The sequence below is a fragment of the Rhinopithecus bieti genome, unplaced genomic scaffold (assembly GCF_001698545.2).
Source record: "Rhinopithecus bieti isolate Rb0 unplaced genomic scaffold, ASM169854v2 scaffold_986, whole genome shotgun sequence".
Taxonomy (NCBI): domain Eukaryota; kingdom Metazoa; phylum Chordata; class Mammalia; order Primates; family Cercopithecidae; genus Rhinopithecus; species Rhinopithecus bieti.
In genome coordinates this window covers 932,134-948,139 of record NW_016803218.1, presented here as the reverse complement: position 1 = coordinate 948,139, position 16,006 = coordinate 932,134, and the positions used below count along the sequence as shown (strand labels likewise).

At 42.0% G+C, this 16,006-nt stretch overlaps 1 protein-coding gene across 3 annotated transcripts in view; it reads left to right on the top strand.

Moving 5' to 3' along the window:
- The first annotated feature begins 5,164 nt into the window (after positions 1-5,164).
- The window catches only part of SAAL1 (serum amyloid A like 1), a 30,966-nt gene continuing 20,124 nt past the window's right edge, over positions 5,165-16,006 (top strand). For 2 of the 3 annotated variants that reach the window (XM_017870211.1, XM_017870205.1), the window contains exons 1-3: positions 5,165-5,347; positions 8,231-8,344; positions 15,385-15,468. In XM_017870211.1, coding sequence (XP_017725700.1) covers positions 5,216-5,347; positions 8,231-8,344; positions 15,385-15,468 — 330 coding nt within the window. In that variant the 5' untranslated portion in view covers positions 5,165-5,215. Of the gene's footprint in view, positions 5,348-7,609; positions 7,943-8,230; positions 8,345-15,384; positions 15,469-16,006 lie in introns of those variants that run through there. The other variant, XM_017870215.1, reaches the window with a different exon arrangement.

Here is a 16,006-nt window from a genome sequence, read left to right as displayed (position 1 = left end):
AAGAAAGAAATCAAATAAAAATGCAAAAAAAAGCAAAAGTACCTGGAGTTACAATGAATTGGCCCCAGCAGTGACCATCTCCAGGTTCACTGCATAGCCTGAGGCTATCCGTTTCATAATCCCAGAAAATCCTGGATTCTTGGAGAAGGGTGTTCTCAGACACTCCACATAGTTTATTTCCCAAGTTGGACCCTCTCTCCTGGGTCTTGCTGGCACAAGTATCTCTGGTTACAGTGGACTGTTTCTAGGCCCCTCTATGTCCAGGCCTCCTTTCTGTCCAGTCAGCTGTGTCCTTTCTTCTTTTCTTCCCCCCAGGAATCTGGATTCCTCAGTGTTCTCTTTCCCTCTTTTCCTGCCACGGAGGCATAATCCCAGGAATCTTTCCCGACTTCATTTGCCAAACTCAGGGTCAACCAGTCCCTGTCCATGGTACTAAGAAATACCTTTCAAAGCTATTTCTCTTCTCTTTGCCTACTCCTTGGTTCGTGCCAGGGTAAAATGTCATCTTCTCAGTGAATCAGATCTGTCAGCTCCTAAATCCTTACCCTGGGGTAATAATGAATGCCTCTGTAGCACTTTGTTCATGCCTTCTTGAGAATCCAGGTCCATCCTTGTCAGAGTCAGTGGTTAATATGGCAGTCCTCCTGCTGGTTGATTTTCAAGCTCCTCTAAACTAGTCAATGGCAGTGAAAGAAAGTGTGATCATGATAAAGGTGATAGAATGACAGTTACTATTCATGATGCGGTGACCAGGGGCCAGGCACTGGTCTAAGTGCTTTCTTGTGTTATCCACTGGATCCTCATACTTTAATTATCCTTATTTTAGAGCTCAGGAAACTTGAGGCACAGACCATTTAAATAACATACACAAGTTGCATTGCTAGTTTGATGCTAGAGTCAACATTCTTAACCATTTGCTGTAACTAGCAATTGCATTGGAGTTTAGAACTTATAAAACATACTTGCACATGAGTTCATGTAATCACTCCTCCTGTGAATGTATTCCATGAACTACCCTAGTTACTAATCTATGAATCTCATATCAAATCTGTATGTGTGGGGAGCAATAAGGAGCTGAGAAAAAAACAAGCAAGATGGAGGAGGTTGCCTCACTACTCAAGGGAGCTGTGGAGAGGTGTCTCCAGCGATACAGGTGGTATATGTGAAGAATCCACAACACACACACACACACACAGAATCAGCTTTAAATACCTGCTGGGTCCAAAGAACATGAAACCATCTTATGAAAACACCAGTCAAGTAAGCATTTTCCTTTCCCTCTCCTCTCACTTCCAATCTTTCCCTGCTAATCGGGGAGAGGTCAGAAAGAGCAGCTGTCTATCTGTGCGAGGAGAAAGCGGGGAGAGAAACAAAGTCATCATCCTCCTCCAGACTAAAGTACCCCTCTATAGTGGGCTGAACTAGGAAAGAGGAGAGAAATTTTCATTTTAAATGAATTGGAAGCTTAAAATAATGACTTGGACCTGGACTTTCTAGTTACCATTTTGAGACAAACTAAAGGCCATCAAACCTATGGCTTTAAATTACTACCTGTATAACACTGTTTTCTTGTTTTGTTTTGTTATTTGAGACAGAGTCTTGCTCTGTTGCCCAGGCTGGAGTGCAGTGGCATGATCACCACTCACTGCAGTCTCAAATTCTTGGGCCCAAGCTACCCTCCCACCTCAGCCTCCCCAGTAGCTGCGACTACAGGTGCTCCCCACCACACCCGGCTAATTAAAAACTATATATATTTGTAGAGACAGGGTCTTACTATGTTGCCTAGGTTGGTCTTCAACTCCTGGGCTCAAGTGATCCTCCCACCTCAGCCTCCCCAAATGCTGGGATTACAGGCATGAGAGACCGTACCTGGCCTGTATAGTACTTTCTTTTTTTTTTTTTTTTTTTTTTTTTTGAGACGGAGTCTCGCTCTGTTGCCCAGACTGGAGTGCAGTGGCCGGATCTCAGCTCACTGCAAGCTCTGCCTCCCGGGTTTACGCCATTCTCCTGCCTCAGCCTCCCGAGTAGCTGGGACTACAGGCGCCCGCCACCTCGCCCAGCTAGTTTTTTTGTATTTTTTAGTAGAGACGAGATTTCACCATGTTCGCCAGGATGGTCTCGATCTCCTCACCTCGTGATCCGCCCGTCTCGGCCTCCCGAAGTGCTGGGATTACAGGCTTGAGCCACCGTGCCCGGCCCTGTATAGTACTTTCAATAACCTTTGAGTAACTAGGGAAGGTATGAATTGACCTATGTTCAGGATCAAAGTGAGAAACATTGGGGACACACACAAAAAAAGGAAAAAAAACTGATTTCTGGTTATAAAATGTAATTCTGTTTCATTAGCACACTGATGACATACGAGACTCTGTAATAACTAAGGATTATGATTAATCCAATTCTGTGCACCTGAGAGCCAAAGAGAAAAGAAAAGAAAAAAAAAACTCACGAAGCCTAACTGTGAGTATCAGACGCAAATAAAAGTTGAGAAGACATTGGGAGGTTATCTCAGCAATGTCAACAACTTAAAAATGAATTTTAGACTAGCCTCTTCTTCTTCTTTTTTTTTTTTTTTTTTTAAGGATCTCACTCTGTTGCCCAGGCTGGAGTGCAGTGGTGCGATTTCAGCTCACTGCAACATCCACCTCCCAGGCTCAAGCCATCTTCCCAGCTGGGAATACAGGTGTGTGCAACCACACCTGGCTAATTTTCATATTTTTTTGTAGAGACCAGGCTTCTCCATGTTTTCCAGGCTGGTCTTGAACTCCTAACCTCAAGTGATCAGCCCACCTCAGCCTCCCAAAGTGCTAGGATTATAGGCGTCAGCCATCGCGCCCAGTCCTGGCCTCTTCTTTTGAAACTCATTTTATTTTATTAAGAATAAAACGAATAATATACCATGAGTATATGTCGAAATTTACCATAAATTATATAGCATAAACCAGCAAGTATTGGACTGCGGACTTACATCAATATGATGGTTGGTAAACATAACCTATATGTGTGTATATAATAAAAGAAATGAGCTGGGTGTGGTGGCTCATGCCTGTAATCTTAACGCTTTGGGAGGCTGAGGTGGGAGGATCACTTGAGATCAGGAGTTGGAGACCAGCCTGAGCAACATAGGGTGACCCTCTGTCTCCAAAAAGGTAACTCTCTGCAAGCCTGGCTGCTGAAACTGCCTCTTGTAAATGGAGACCAGTTTTATCTAACAGCTGCTGAAACAACCTACTGTGCCTCTAGACTAATTTTACCCGCTGCCATCTCTCACCAATCCTAGCTTGCAAGCTCCCCCAAACCTTACTAAAACCAATGAAATTTCTTTCAAAACAATGTGTAACACTTCTCCTTTTTATAAAACCCCCAACCTAGTCTTTGGTCTCCCGATATATCGAAGACAACCACCTGTCTCATCTGTGTGTGTGCCCTGAATTGTAATTCTTACTTCCTAAAAAAAAAAATGCTTTAAATTTAGAGATTCACCTCTATGTTTTATTTGACTTTGACTTAAGTATCACAGTAATTCTAGGCAAACATTGGGCACCTTCATTATGTTTTCTAATATAGTTATGACTGTGTATTTAAAATATTCAAGTGGACATTATTTTATTTTAAATAATTGCATGTCTCCATTCCTGTTTGGACATTATACTGATATTTTGGAAATTTCATGTGGAAGTAGGTTATATCATCTATAAATTTAATTCCATTAAATCAAAGTGGATAGTTGTAAATCAATTCCATCATAGGTAGTTTGTTTAGTTTAATGTTTATGATTCTTATGGAGAAAATAAACAATGCAATCATTTAAAAGTGTTTTCATTTACCTTTGCATAGGTGCTTAAAATACACATTTCTGTTTCAAGATGACACTGAAAATTATTCTAATATAACAGCAGCAAAATGTAATTCTGCAGTTACAAAAGTGCAAAACTGAAATTCATAATTAAGGTTTTCTCATGTTTACAATTATGGTTATTTAATCAATACTAATACTATGCAGGTCTGTTGTAAGATTTCTAGATTTGGGTTAAACATATGCACACAATACTGCCAGTTGTGTGAGGCTTTACAAGTTATATTTCATGCACTTTTTTCAAAGAGTTCTAAAAGAGTCAGCCATTCCACAAGACAGACAGAAAATAGTTAAATTAACTGGAGTAAATTGGACTCTTAACATTTAAAGCATGCAAGATTCTGCAGCAAACTGGGAGTACTTCGGGATTGGCCTACTATCTTCTTTAGTATTAATTTCATCTTAACAGTTTAAGAATTTGAACATTTTAACACCATCAAGTTCATTTAGGTGACGTGTTTCTTGTGTGTTAACTTGACTCCCCTGAATGATCTAGTTAGTGAACTAGAGTCACTAATAATTTGGTCACAAGGCAAATCAAGCCTACACGAAAGGAAGTGAAAACTCAAAATATCATAGTATCATCTGAACCTACTCAAATAATTTATTTTCAATACAAACATGTAACTTCAATAATGAGATGACTCATTAATGAGTCAAGCTCCTCCAACAAGACAACGACAACATCTCTTCTTCTAAGGTTTAGGTTTTGCATAGAAATCCGGATACATGGAACAGCCCATACCAACAGTCATTGCTCCTACAACAAAGCTGGACTGCCACACTCATGTGGATCAGGTGATGTGATATTTTAGTATTTCCCCTGCTCTTCAATTTGTATAATCCATATGCAGCAACTACTGCAAAACCTGCCATTCCAATGGGGACAAATGGTGCCTTTTTAGCTTTACGAATCAGTTTGGATCCCTGGAATCCCTTACAAGTCATCCAGCTTCGCCCACGGATATTTTTAGGAATGGCAACGGTGACCAGAGATCAGAGGATTGTAGGAACAGAGGGCGAACAGAGTAAGTTCGCTAGCTTTAAGATTTACATCTGTTCTTGAAGCTTCCTCCCTGCCCCTACCCTTCCTTCTTCAATCAGGCTAAGAGCTCCTGGAGAAATGGAACACCTGATTCAGTGAGGGTGACAAATAATTATGAGTATGTTCGTGCCTGGGTCCTGGGTAGAATGGGGTGGGTGAGGTCAAGCCATCTTGGCTGGCTGGCCAAGCTCCGAACAGCAGGGGGCGCTGTAGGGGGAGTCCCGCCGGGAGCGCCGGGCGCTCTGGCACTAGGGTGCCGGTCGTCTCCTCCGCAGCTTCCGGCACGGCCTTCGAGCGCGGAACGCGGCAAAGTCATGGATCGCAACCCCTCGCCGCCGCCCCCGGGTCGCGACAAGGAGGAGGAGGAGGTGGCAGGTGGAGACTGCATAGGGAGCACGGTTTACAGCAAACACTGGCTCTTCGGCGTCCTCAGCGGACTCATCCAGGTGTGGAAACTCGCGCCATGCGTGGGCTCTCCCCACATCCCCCAGGCACCCGGGCTCCGCCTCTGGCGGCTCCTCCTGCCCCGGGAGCCGCCATCCCCACGAAGACCCCTCCCCAGGCGTGCGCTGCGGGACCTCGCTCCTTGCGTTTCGCCGGCCGCTGCGGACCCCAGAACTATCTGGGGCCCCTCGGGATCTCTCGACACAGAGGAAAGTATAATGGTAGGGATGCTGGAATACTTGCGGTTCTATTTTAGTTTCGCAAGTTCTCCAAAAATACACCATCGTGTAACTGCATTGCTCGGGTTTTGCTCCCCATCCCCACTGTCATTTCTGAAGCCCAGGTCCTTAGTTTATATATTTCATGGACTATAGTTGTAATAGAATAAATGGTGTTTTATGGGTTATACAACTTTTATATAAAAAACGTGGCTTCTGACTAGGCGCGGTGGCTCACGTCTGTAATCCCAACACTTTGGGAGGCCGAGGCGGAAGGATCGCTTGAGCCAGGAGTTCGAGACCAGCCTGGGCAACATAGACCTGGTTTCTACAAACTTAAAAAAAAAATGCCTATCGTGATGGTGCACACCTGTAGTCCCAGCTACTCAGGAGGCTGAGGCTGGAGGATCGTTTGAGCCTGGAGTTGGAGGCTGCAGTGAGCTATGATCCAGCTACTGCACTCCAGGCTGCGGGACAGAGGGAGACCCTGTCTCAAAAAGACAAAAAACACAGCTTCATTACCTACTAGCTGCAGGTCACCTAACGGCTTAGAACCTCTGTTTCTCTCTTAATTTCTATAAAATGGGATTATAATATTTACATTATTGTATATAGGGTTATTGTGTAGGTTAAGTGAGATTATAATGGCCATAGAGTGCTTAGCATGGTGTTTCACTTATAGGAGGCTGTCAGTAAATGTGAGTTTTCTTCTCCCCATGTTTCCCTCATTGGTTCCTCTGCTTCTCTTCTCTATCCTCTCCAGTTAATTTTCTACACAGCTGCCAGAATAATCTTCTTTAAAGACAGCGCTGTTCATGACACTGCTTAGTTCCCCTTGCATAGGAGAAAAATGCATATTTCTTGAAGCTTGGGATCCAGGGCTGTTTGTGCATTTTCTAGCCTCATCTGCTCGTGATACACTGTGTTCCATCAACAGCGAACTGTTCACCATCCCCAAACATGCTAGGCCCTCTCTCAACTCTGAACTCTTGTACTTTCCTCTGAATACTCACTTCTCTCCTTCTTCACATGACAATACTATTCTTCCTTTAAAATTTAGCTTAAATATCAACACCTAAGATAAAGTTCCCCATCTTCTCCTGGGAATAGATCATTGGTCCATCATTTTTGCTACCACAACTTTTTGTCCACAATTCATTTGAATCACTTTGCCTTTTTTTGTTCTCTTTTTTTTTTTTTTTTTTTGAGACGGAGTCTCGCTCTGTCGCCCAGGCTGGAGTGCAGTGGCCGGATCTCAGCTCACTGCAAACTCGGTCTCCCGGGTTTACGCCATTCTCCTGCCTCAGCCTCCCGAGTAGCTGGGACTACAGGTGCCCGCCACCTCGCCTGGCTAGTTTTTTGTATTTTTTTTAGTAGAGACGGGGTTTCACCGTGTTAGCCAGGCTGGTCTCGATCTCCTGACCTTGTGATCCGCCCGTCTCGGCCTCCCAAAGTGCTGGGATTACAGGCTTGAGCCACCGCGCCCTGCCCACTTTGCTTTTTCTAATATGACTATCCCTTTACATGTCTTTCTCCACTAGATCCTAAAAGTTAAAAAAAAAAAAAAATCTTAAAAGTAAGGGATTATATCTAATTCGTCTTTGTATATCTACCCCAGTGCCTAGCAACAGTATTTACTTTGTGAATGTTGAAAGAATAGATTTACCCAAGGCACTACGTTTTTAAAAGAAGGTTTTTGCAAGAAAAGATACTTTGCTGGTAGCCTCTTTGTGTCTTCTAAACGATTATGGGTTATTATTAAAGTAAGTCCTCACTTAACATCAGTAGGTTCTTTGGAAATTGTGACTTTAAGCAAAATTACTGATAATGAAACCAATTTTACATAGCTAATTGATATAAACAAGAGTTAAGTTCCTGTGGCATATTTCTGGACACAAGAACATCACCAAACTTCTAAATGAGGACCCAAAACACATCTAGTATTAAATATTGAGATAAATGTGAGCTATAAATACATTTAAGAAAGGTTAATAAAAACAAGATAACTGTTTACCTAATTTTGGTGAGTTAGTGAGTGATGGTGGTTGTAGTGATTATCACTACAACTTTTATTGTTTGATTATGTTAAATCAAGGAATAAATGTTTACAAAGCAAAAATGACTACCTCTTACTACTGTACAGTCCAAAAACAATAACAAATAAGGCAGGCTTACTGAGCACGTTCCTACCACATAATTATTGTCGTGCATCTCTATGATTATTGTCTTCTTTACAGATTTTTGTCTTATAATAATTTGTATTCATCCATTTCCCAACCCACTTGCTCTGGTTCAGGGTTGAGGGTGGCTGGAGCCTATACCAGCAGCTCAAGGTGCAAGGCAGAAACCAGCCTTGGACAGGATGCCATCCCATCACAGGTACACACACACCCACATTCACTCAGATTGGGACCATTTAGACACACCAGTTATGCTAATGTGCAAATTTGGGGGATGTGGGAGGAAACTAAAGTATCTGGAACAGACTCATGCACACATGGGGAGAACATGCAAACTCCACACAGACGGTGGCCCTGGCCAGGAATCAAATATTTTTGTCTCATCAACGTTACAAGGCGATGTTATTCGATCACCTGCTGTATTTGGGTGCCTGGTTAGTATTGTAGACAACTTTTATTCATGTTTTCTTTCTTTGTGTTTCTGAAGATTGTTAGCCCTGAAAACACCAAATCTAGCTCAGATGATGAGGAGCAGCAGATGGAGCTTGATGAAGAAATGGAGAATGAAATTTGCAGAGTATGGGATATGTCAATGGATGAGGTATGAGGCTGGAAACAAAACTCTGAAAAGACTGTTGGGTGAGGAGGTGGTGAATGGATGTTTTAAAAACGGTTCAGTCCTTCACTCTGGGGAAAGGCTTTATCTCCTGTCTGTAATCACACTCATATATGATATAGGGAATGAGATCCTATGAGCTATAGTGCTAAACTTCTGTCTTTGAGGCTGGAGGATCTGAGCTCTCAATAGATTCGGACTAAATACATAGCTCTTATGAATGTATTCCTACAAACATGTAGGCCAGGAAAGTTCTGATACTTACCTACCTAAAGAGAACTCTGGCCATATATTTGAGAGCAGGTTAGGAGTTAGAAGACCACTAATATACCATGATAGTATTAGAAGGAAAGGACAATAACTAATATGTCTATAGTTGCAATATTAATCATTGTTTTAATATCTGTATTTTATTCTATAGCTCAAAAGCATTTTCATGTATAGTATTCTATTTGATCTTCACAATAACCCTGTAATGTAGGTAGTACTCTTATTTTACAGTTAAGAAAATAGAGGCCAAAAGAGATTAAATGGCCTATGTGATCTCTCTTGTTTTATTGCCTAGACTTTTGCAGTAGCTTCCTGATTAAAATCCTTGTTCTAGTCTCTTTCACCTCCCTTCTGTCCTCTACATTGCCACCCCTGTTATCTTTTTTCCAGAAATACAGACTTAATTGTACTCATCTTCTTAAAAATTGTCAATGGCTATTCATTGTTTCAGTCATTTTATTTAAAACTTTATTGAGGTATAATTAACACACAAAAAAACTGCCTATTGTTTTGAAGTATCATTGACACTGATAATTTTTTTTTTGGAGATGGAGTCTCTATCACCCAGGCGGGAGTGCAGTGGGGATCTCAGCTCACTGCAACCTCCGCCTCCAGGGCTCAAGTGATTCTCCTGCCATAGCCTCCAGAGTAGCTGGGAGTACAGGCGTGCACCACCAATCCCGGTGAATTTTTGTATTTTTGGTAGAGACAGGGTTTCACCCTGTTGGCAAGGCTAGTCTCGAACTGCTGACCTCAAATGATCCACCCACGCTGGCATCCCAAAGTGCTGGGATTATAGGTGTGCGTCACTGCACCCAGCCAATAAACTTTGACAACGTGTACGCAGATGAAACTGTCACTGTAATCGGAATAGAGAGCATATCCATCACCCCTAAAAGTTTCTTTATGGTCCTTGGTCATCTCTTCCTCTTGCCTCTCCCTTCCTCCATCCTCTCCAGGCAACCGCTGATCTGCTTTCTGCCACTACAGATTAGTGTGTATTCTAGAGTTTTATATAAATGTGCTCATATTCTCTTTTTGGTCTGGCTCTTTTATGCAGCATAATTATTTTGAGAATCATCCATGTTATGTATATCAATGGCTTATTTTTTTTTATTGCTGAATTGTGTTCCATTATATGTATATACCACAATTTATTTTTTTACCTGTTGATGAATGTTGGAGTTGTTTAAGGTTTATTACAGATAAAGCTGTTGTGAACTTTTGTATACAAGTGTGTATGGACATGTACTTTTCTTTTCCTTGGATGAATACCTAGAGTGGTGTATTAGTCCATTCTCACGCTGCTGTAGGGAAATACCTGAGACTGGGTAATTTATAAAGGAAAGAGGTTTAATTGACTCTCAGTTCAGCATGGCTGGGGAGGCCTCAGGAAACTTACAATCATGGCAGAAGGGGAAGGGGAAGCAGGCACCTTCTTCACATGGTGGCAGGAAGGAGAAGTGTGAGCAGGGGAAATGCCAGATGCTTATAAAACTATCAGATCTCATGAGACTCACTTATTATCATGAGAACCGCATGGGGGAAACCGCCCCCATGATTCACTTACCTCCACCTAGTCTTGGCCTTGATACATGGGGACAATGGGGATTGCAAATCAAGGTGAGATTTAGCAGGGGACACAGAGCCAAACCATAACAAGTGGCCTGACTGGATCATATGGTAAGTGTATGCTGAACTTTTTAAGAAACTTTCAAGTTGTTTTCCTAAGCAGTTTTTACCGTTTTACATAACCACAAGCAGTGTGTGAGACATAATTCCAGGTCCAGTTTCTCCTCATCCTCATCAACACTTAGTATGGTCAGTCTTCTTAATTTTAGCCATGCTAGTAAGTGTGTAGTGATAGCTCATTGTGATTATAATTTGGACTTCCTTAATTCCTAATGATGAGTATCTTTTCTTTTTTTTTTTTTTCTGAGACGGAGTCTGGCTCTGTCGCCCAGGCTGGAGTGCAGTGGCCGGATCTCAGCTCACTGCAAGCTCCGCCTCCTGGGCTTATGCCATTCTCCTGCCTCAGCCTCCCAAGTAGCTGGGACTACAGGCGCCCGCCACCTCGCCCAGCTAGTTTTTTTCGTATTTTTTAGTAGAGACGGGGTTTCACCGTGTTAGCCAGGATGATCTTGATCTCCTGACCTCGTGATCCACCCGTCTCGGCTTCCCAAAGTGCTGGGATTACAGGCTTGAGCCACCGCGCCTGGCCGATGAGTATCTTCATGTGTTTATTTGTACTCCGTGTATCTTTTTTGGTGAAGTACCTGTTTGAATCTTCAGCCTGTTTTTTAATTATGTTGTTTTCTTACATTTTCTTCTAAAAGTNTTATGCCATTCTCCTGCCTCAGCCTCCCAAGTAGCTGGGACTACAGGCGCCCGCCACCTCGCCCAGCTAGTTTTTTTCGTATTTTTTAGTAGAGACGGGGTTTCACCGTGTTAGCCAGGATGATCTTGATCTCCTGACCTCGTGATCCACCCGTCTCGGCTTCCCAAAGTGCTGGGATTACAGGCTTGAGCCACCGCGCCTGGCCGATGAGTATCTTCATGTGTTTATTTGTACTCCGTGTATCTTTTTTGGTGAAGTACCTGTTTGAATCTTCAGCCTGTTTTTTAATTATGTTGTTTTCTTACATTTTCTTCTAAAAGTTTTGTAATTTTAGGTTTTACATAGAAGTCTGTGATCCATTTTGAGTTAATTTTTGTATAGTACATAGTGCAAGGATGGGTTGAAGTTTATTTTTTTGCCTATGGATATTCAATTGTTCTAGTTCATTTGTTGAAAAGATGATCCTTTCTCCACTAATTGCTTTTGCATCTTTGTCAAAAATCAGTTGTCCACATACTTTATACTTTGAAATCTTTCTTTTTAAAGATAGACATCTAGCACTATAAAATTTTCCCTAAATATTTATGCTTTACCAGTATTCCACAAATTCTGATATGCTGTGTTTACAATTTTTTTTAAGACAGAGTCTTGCTTTGTACTTTTTGTAGAGATGGGGTTTTGCCATATTGGCCAGGCTGGTCTTGAACTCCTGGCCTCAAGTGATCTGCCTGCCCCAGCCTCCCAAAGTACTGGGATTACAGGCATGAGCCACCATGGCCACAGAAGTTCAGAATACTTTCTAATATTCTTTACTTTTTCTTTGGTTCATAAATAAGATTCAAATATTTGGGAATGTTTTAGTTATCTTTCTGTTGCTGTGGTCGTTGAACACTGATTCCTTTTAAATGTGTTGAGACTTGTTTTATAGCCCAGAATATGGTCTGTCTTTACCAATCTATCTTTGTCTTTACTTTGTCTTTACTATCACTTAAAAGACATGTTCACTTAAAAAGCATGTGTGTTCTGCTGTTGCTGGGTGGAGTATCTTATTACCAATGTCAGATCAGGTTGGTTGAGAGTATTGTTCAGATCTACTTTCTGTTTGCTCTACAATTATTGATAAATTATGGTTACATTTTTTTTAAAAAGAAATAAAACCTGTGTTTTAAATGAACTCTTAGGGTGAAAATCTCAGTTTTAAAATTGAGAAAACGGTGCTGCTGTTTGAAGGAGGTTATTGGTGCTATTGGTGCGGGGCAAAGTCATGTTCTTTGGCCTCCTTTTGCTCCCTTACAAGAGGTGCCCTTGAGGCACCACTCAGAACTAAGCTCTTCACTGACCATTGAAGTCCGTGGTGCAAAGTCTAGTGAGTTTATATCTCAGCCTTGTCTCTTATTGCTCTGTAACCACGAATTCAGTGTGCGAGGACCAGAGACCTCCAGATAGATACTTCCTGTACTTTCATGTGTCCATGGGTACTATTCATGCCTCTCTGTTTAGAATGGCTTCCAGCTGGCAAAATCCTTCTCACTGTTTGTGGCCCGGCTTCAGTGTCACCTCCTCTGTGATGCCACCCCAGACCCTCCAGTCAGAATTAACCTCTCATTTCAGTGTTCCCACAGAATTGCTTCGCTCTGTTACATGTGTCCTCTGATGGATTTAAATTCTTTCTCATCAAAGCATAATGTCACCCCTTCTGAAATACCTTCTTCAATGTCATGTCTAAAGTAGCCCCCTTTATCTGGGTTTCTAGCACATACCATCTTATTTTCTTTTAGAAATTGTGTAGTTCAGTTGTTTATATATTTATTGTTTGTTCATTTATTTAGAAAGAAAATTCCTTGGGACTGAGTCCTTATTTAGCTTGTTCACCGATGTGTCCCCAGAATCTAAAACAGTGCCTATTAGGTTTTTCAGAAAATATTTGGGGAGTAATGAATGAATAGATGAATACCTGAGAGGTAGCATGTTGTAGTGGTTAAGAACATAGTCTCACTAGGTACTTGCCTATATTCCCAGTTATTTGGAAGGCTAAGGCAGGAGGATCACTTGAGCCCAGTAGTTGGAGGCTGCAGTGAGCTATGATAATGCCTGTGAATCTGTGAATAGCCACTGCTCTGGTATGGACAGGATAGCAAGACCCCCATCTCTTTTAAAAAGCAAGACCATAGGCTCAAGTCAGACTCAGGTGGGTTCAAATCCTAGCTTTACTCTACTGAGACTGTATAATCTTGGGCAGGTTGCTGAACTTTTTAAACTTCAGTTTGCTTATGAGTGTAATGGGACTAATAATGTTAACTAGTTTGATAGAGTTGTTTTGAGAACTAAATGAGATAGCATGCAAGCCACTTCACTGTGCCTGGCATTTAATACTTGTTCAATGAATGTTAATTTTATTACTGTTGGTATTGATATTGTTAGGCCACCCTTGTGCTACTCCAGGAATTACCATTAAATTTAAAAATTTCTGCATGTGACAAAGAATTGCCCACAGGACAGACAGCTTGATCACTTACAGTGAAGAGAATCTGCTGTTATGACTTTCAGTTTAGAGTGTATCTTTGAAAATATTATTTTCTCAGACCATGGTCTTTTAGTAAGTAGAGTGTGTCTCTCCCAGTCAGTTGTCTGGCAGGTTACTGGTTTCAGTTGCTGTGGAGAATAATTGCGTCTCTCTTTGAGGTGTTCCAGGGCCCTTTAATGCATGCAGCTTATATTTTAAGTTAAGGCTTCTCAAATATACACCTCAAATTTAGTGAAAATCTGAAGCAGTAGACAGCCAGAAACTTAATTTTATTTATATATTTTACATTGCAAATCCCCAAGCAAACTGACTTAGCTTTTGTGTCTTACATTCCTAGGTGAGATTTGGCCCATTTGGGGCCACATGTCCACTCACATGTCATCTGTATGTTATGCCCCTTTCAGCACTGTGGCAGACTCTCTAGGAAGAAGTTATGAGGCTACCACAGTTACATTGTCATCAGACTTTTTATTCTGTTGATGATTTTGAAAACACAAGTTCCGGTTTTGGACGGGACCCTATAGCAGTTCTTGACTTCTTTCCCCTACTGTGTTTTAAGCTCTTGGAGGACAAGAAGGAGTTTTGTTTTTGTTTGTGACAAGGTCTCACTCTGTTGCACAGGCTGGAGTGCAGTGGCGATATCTCAGCTTACTGCAACCTGTGCCTCACGGGTTCAAGCAATCCTTCCACCTCAGCCTCCTGAGTAGCTGGGACTACAGATGGTACACCACCATGCCCAGCTAATTTTTGTATTTTTTGTAGAGATGGTGTTTCACTATGTTTGCTTAGGCTGGTCTCGAACTCCTGGGCTCAAGTGATCTTCCTGCCCTGGCCTCTGAAAGTATTAGGATTACAGGTGTGAGCCACCTCTCCCAGCCAAGTTTTACTCTTTTTTTCTCGCTGTGTTGCCCAGGCTGGAGTACAGTAGCAAAGTCATGGCTCACTGCAACCTCAACCCCCCCAGGCTCAAGTGATCCTCCCACCTCAGCCTCCCAAGTAGCTGGGACTGCAGGCATGTGCCACCACACCTGGCTAATTTTTGTATTTTTTGTGGATATGGGTTTTCACCATGTTTGCCCAAGCTGGTCTCAAACTCCTGGGCTCAACTGATCCACCAACCTCAGCTTTCTAACCAGCCTCCCAAAGTGTTAGGATTACAGGTGTGAGCCACTGTGCCCAGCATGTTGCTTTTTTCCCTTGTCCCCCACTTCTAGCTTAATACCTCATAGGTAATCACCAAATGTGTTTGGATGTGTTTAATGAGAATTCCTAGTGGGCAGAAACATTATTAAGGTAAATAGATTCGGGGCAGAAAAGAGTGGGATAATCCTCCGGAGTATTGTAGGTAGTTTAGATTTGTTTACAAAATTGTTCCATTGTCTGGGACCAGTTACCATAAAGACTCTCTAGTATCCCTTTTGTCTGTTGACACAGTTCCTAAGCCTGTGGTTTTTTTTTTCTTTTCTTGTGTCTAAAATTCTAATTTTATTTTATTTTTAAATGTTTTTTGGAGACAGAGTCTTGCTCTGTTGCCCAGGCTGGAGTGCAGTGGTGCAATCTCGCCTCACTGCAACCTCCACCTCCCGGGTTCAAGCAATTCGCCTGCCTCAGCCTCCTGAGTAGCTGGGACTACAGGTGCACGCTGCCATGCCCAGCTAGTTTTTTTGTATTTTTAGTAGAGATGGAGTTTCACCGTGTTACCCAGGCTGGTCGTGAACTCCTGAGCTCAGGCAGTCTGCCAGCCTTGGCCTCCCAAAGTGCTAGGATTGCAGGTGTGAGCCACCGCGCCTGGCCTAAAATTCTAATTTTGATATAGAATTTTATGGTTGCCTAAGCTTTGGGGTTTAGGGAAGAATATTCAATATCCACGCTAATAATCATTTTTCTTTTCAGGATGTGGCTTTATTTCTCCAAGAATTTAACGCTCCTGATATATTCATGGGAGTACTGGCTAAGTCCAAGTGTCCTCGATTAAGAGTAAGTATGTACATTTCTAAAGTCTTCTTCTTTGAAGCAATAAGAACAGATAGTGCTGGATGGTCATTTATTTTTCTCACTTTGATTTTCTTACTGACTGTAAATCAACAAATCAGCCTGTAGATGTTAACTGAACATTGCCAGGTCCTAGGTAATTTGCTATTTAAATTTATTTTATTTTATTTTTGAGACAGGGTCTCACTATGTCTCCAAGGCTTAGGGTACAGTGGCATTGATCACAGCTCACTGCAGTCTTGACCTCCTGGGCTCAAGGGACCCTCCCACCTCAGCCTCCCAAGTAACTGGGACTATAGTTAACTATAGTATAGGGACTATAGGTGTAAGCCACCACACCCAGCTAATTTTCATTGTTATTTTGTGAAGACAGGGGTCTCCTTATGTTGCTCAGGGTGGTCTTGAACTCCTGGCCTCAAGTGATCCTCCCACCTTGGCCTCCCAAAGTACTGGGATTATAAGCATGAGCGCCTGTAATAATTTAATAATATTAAATTTTAATTAATCTAATAATATTAAATTT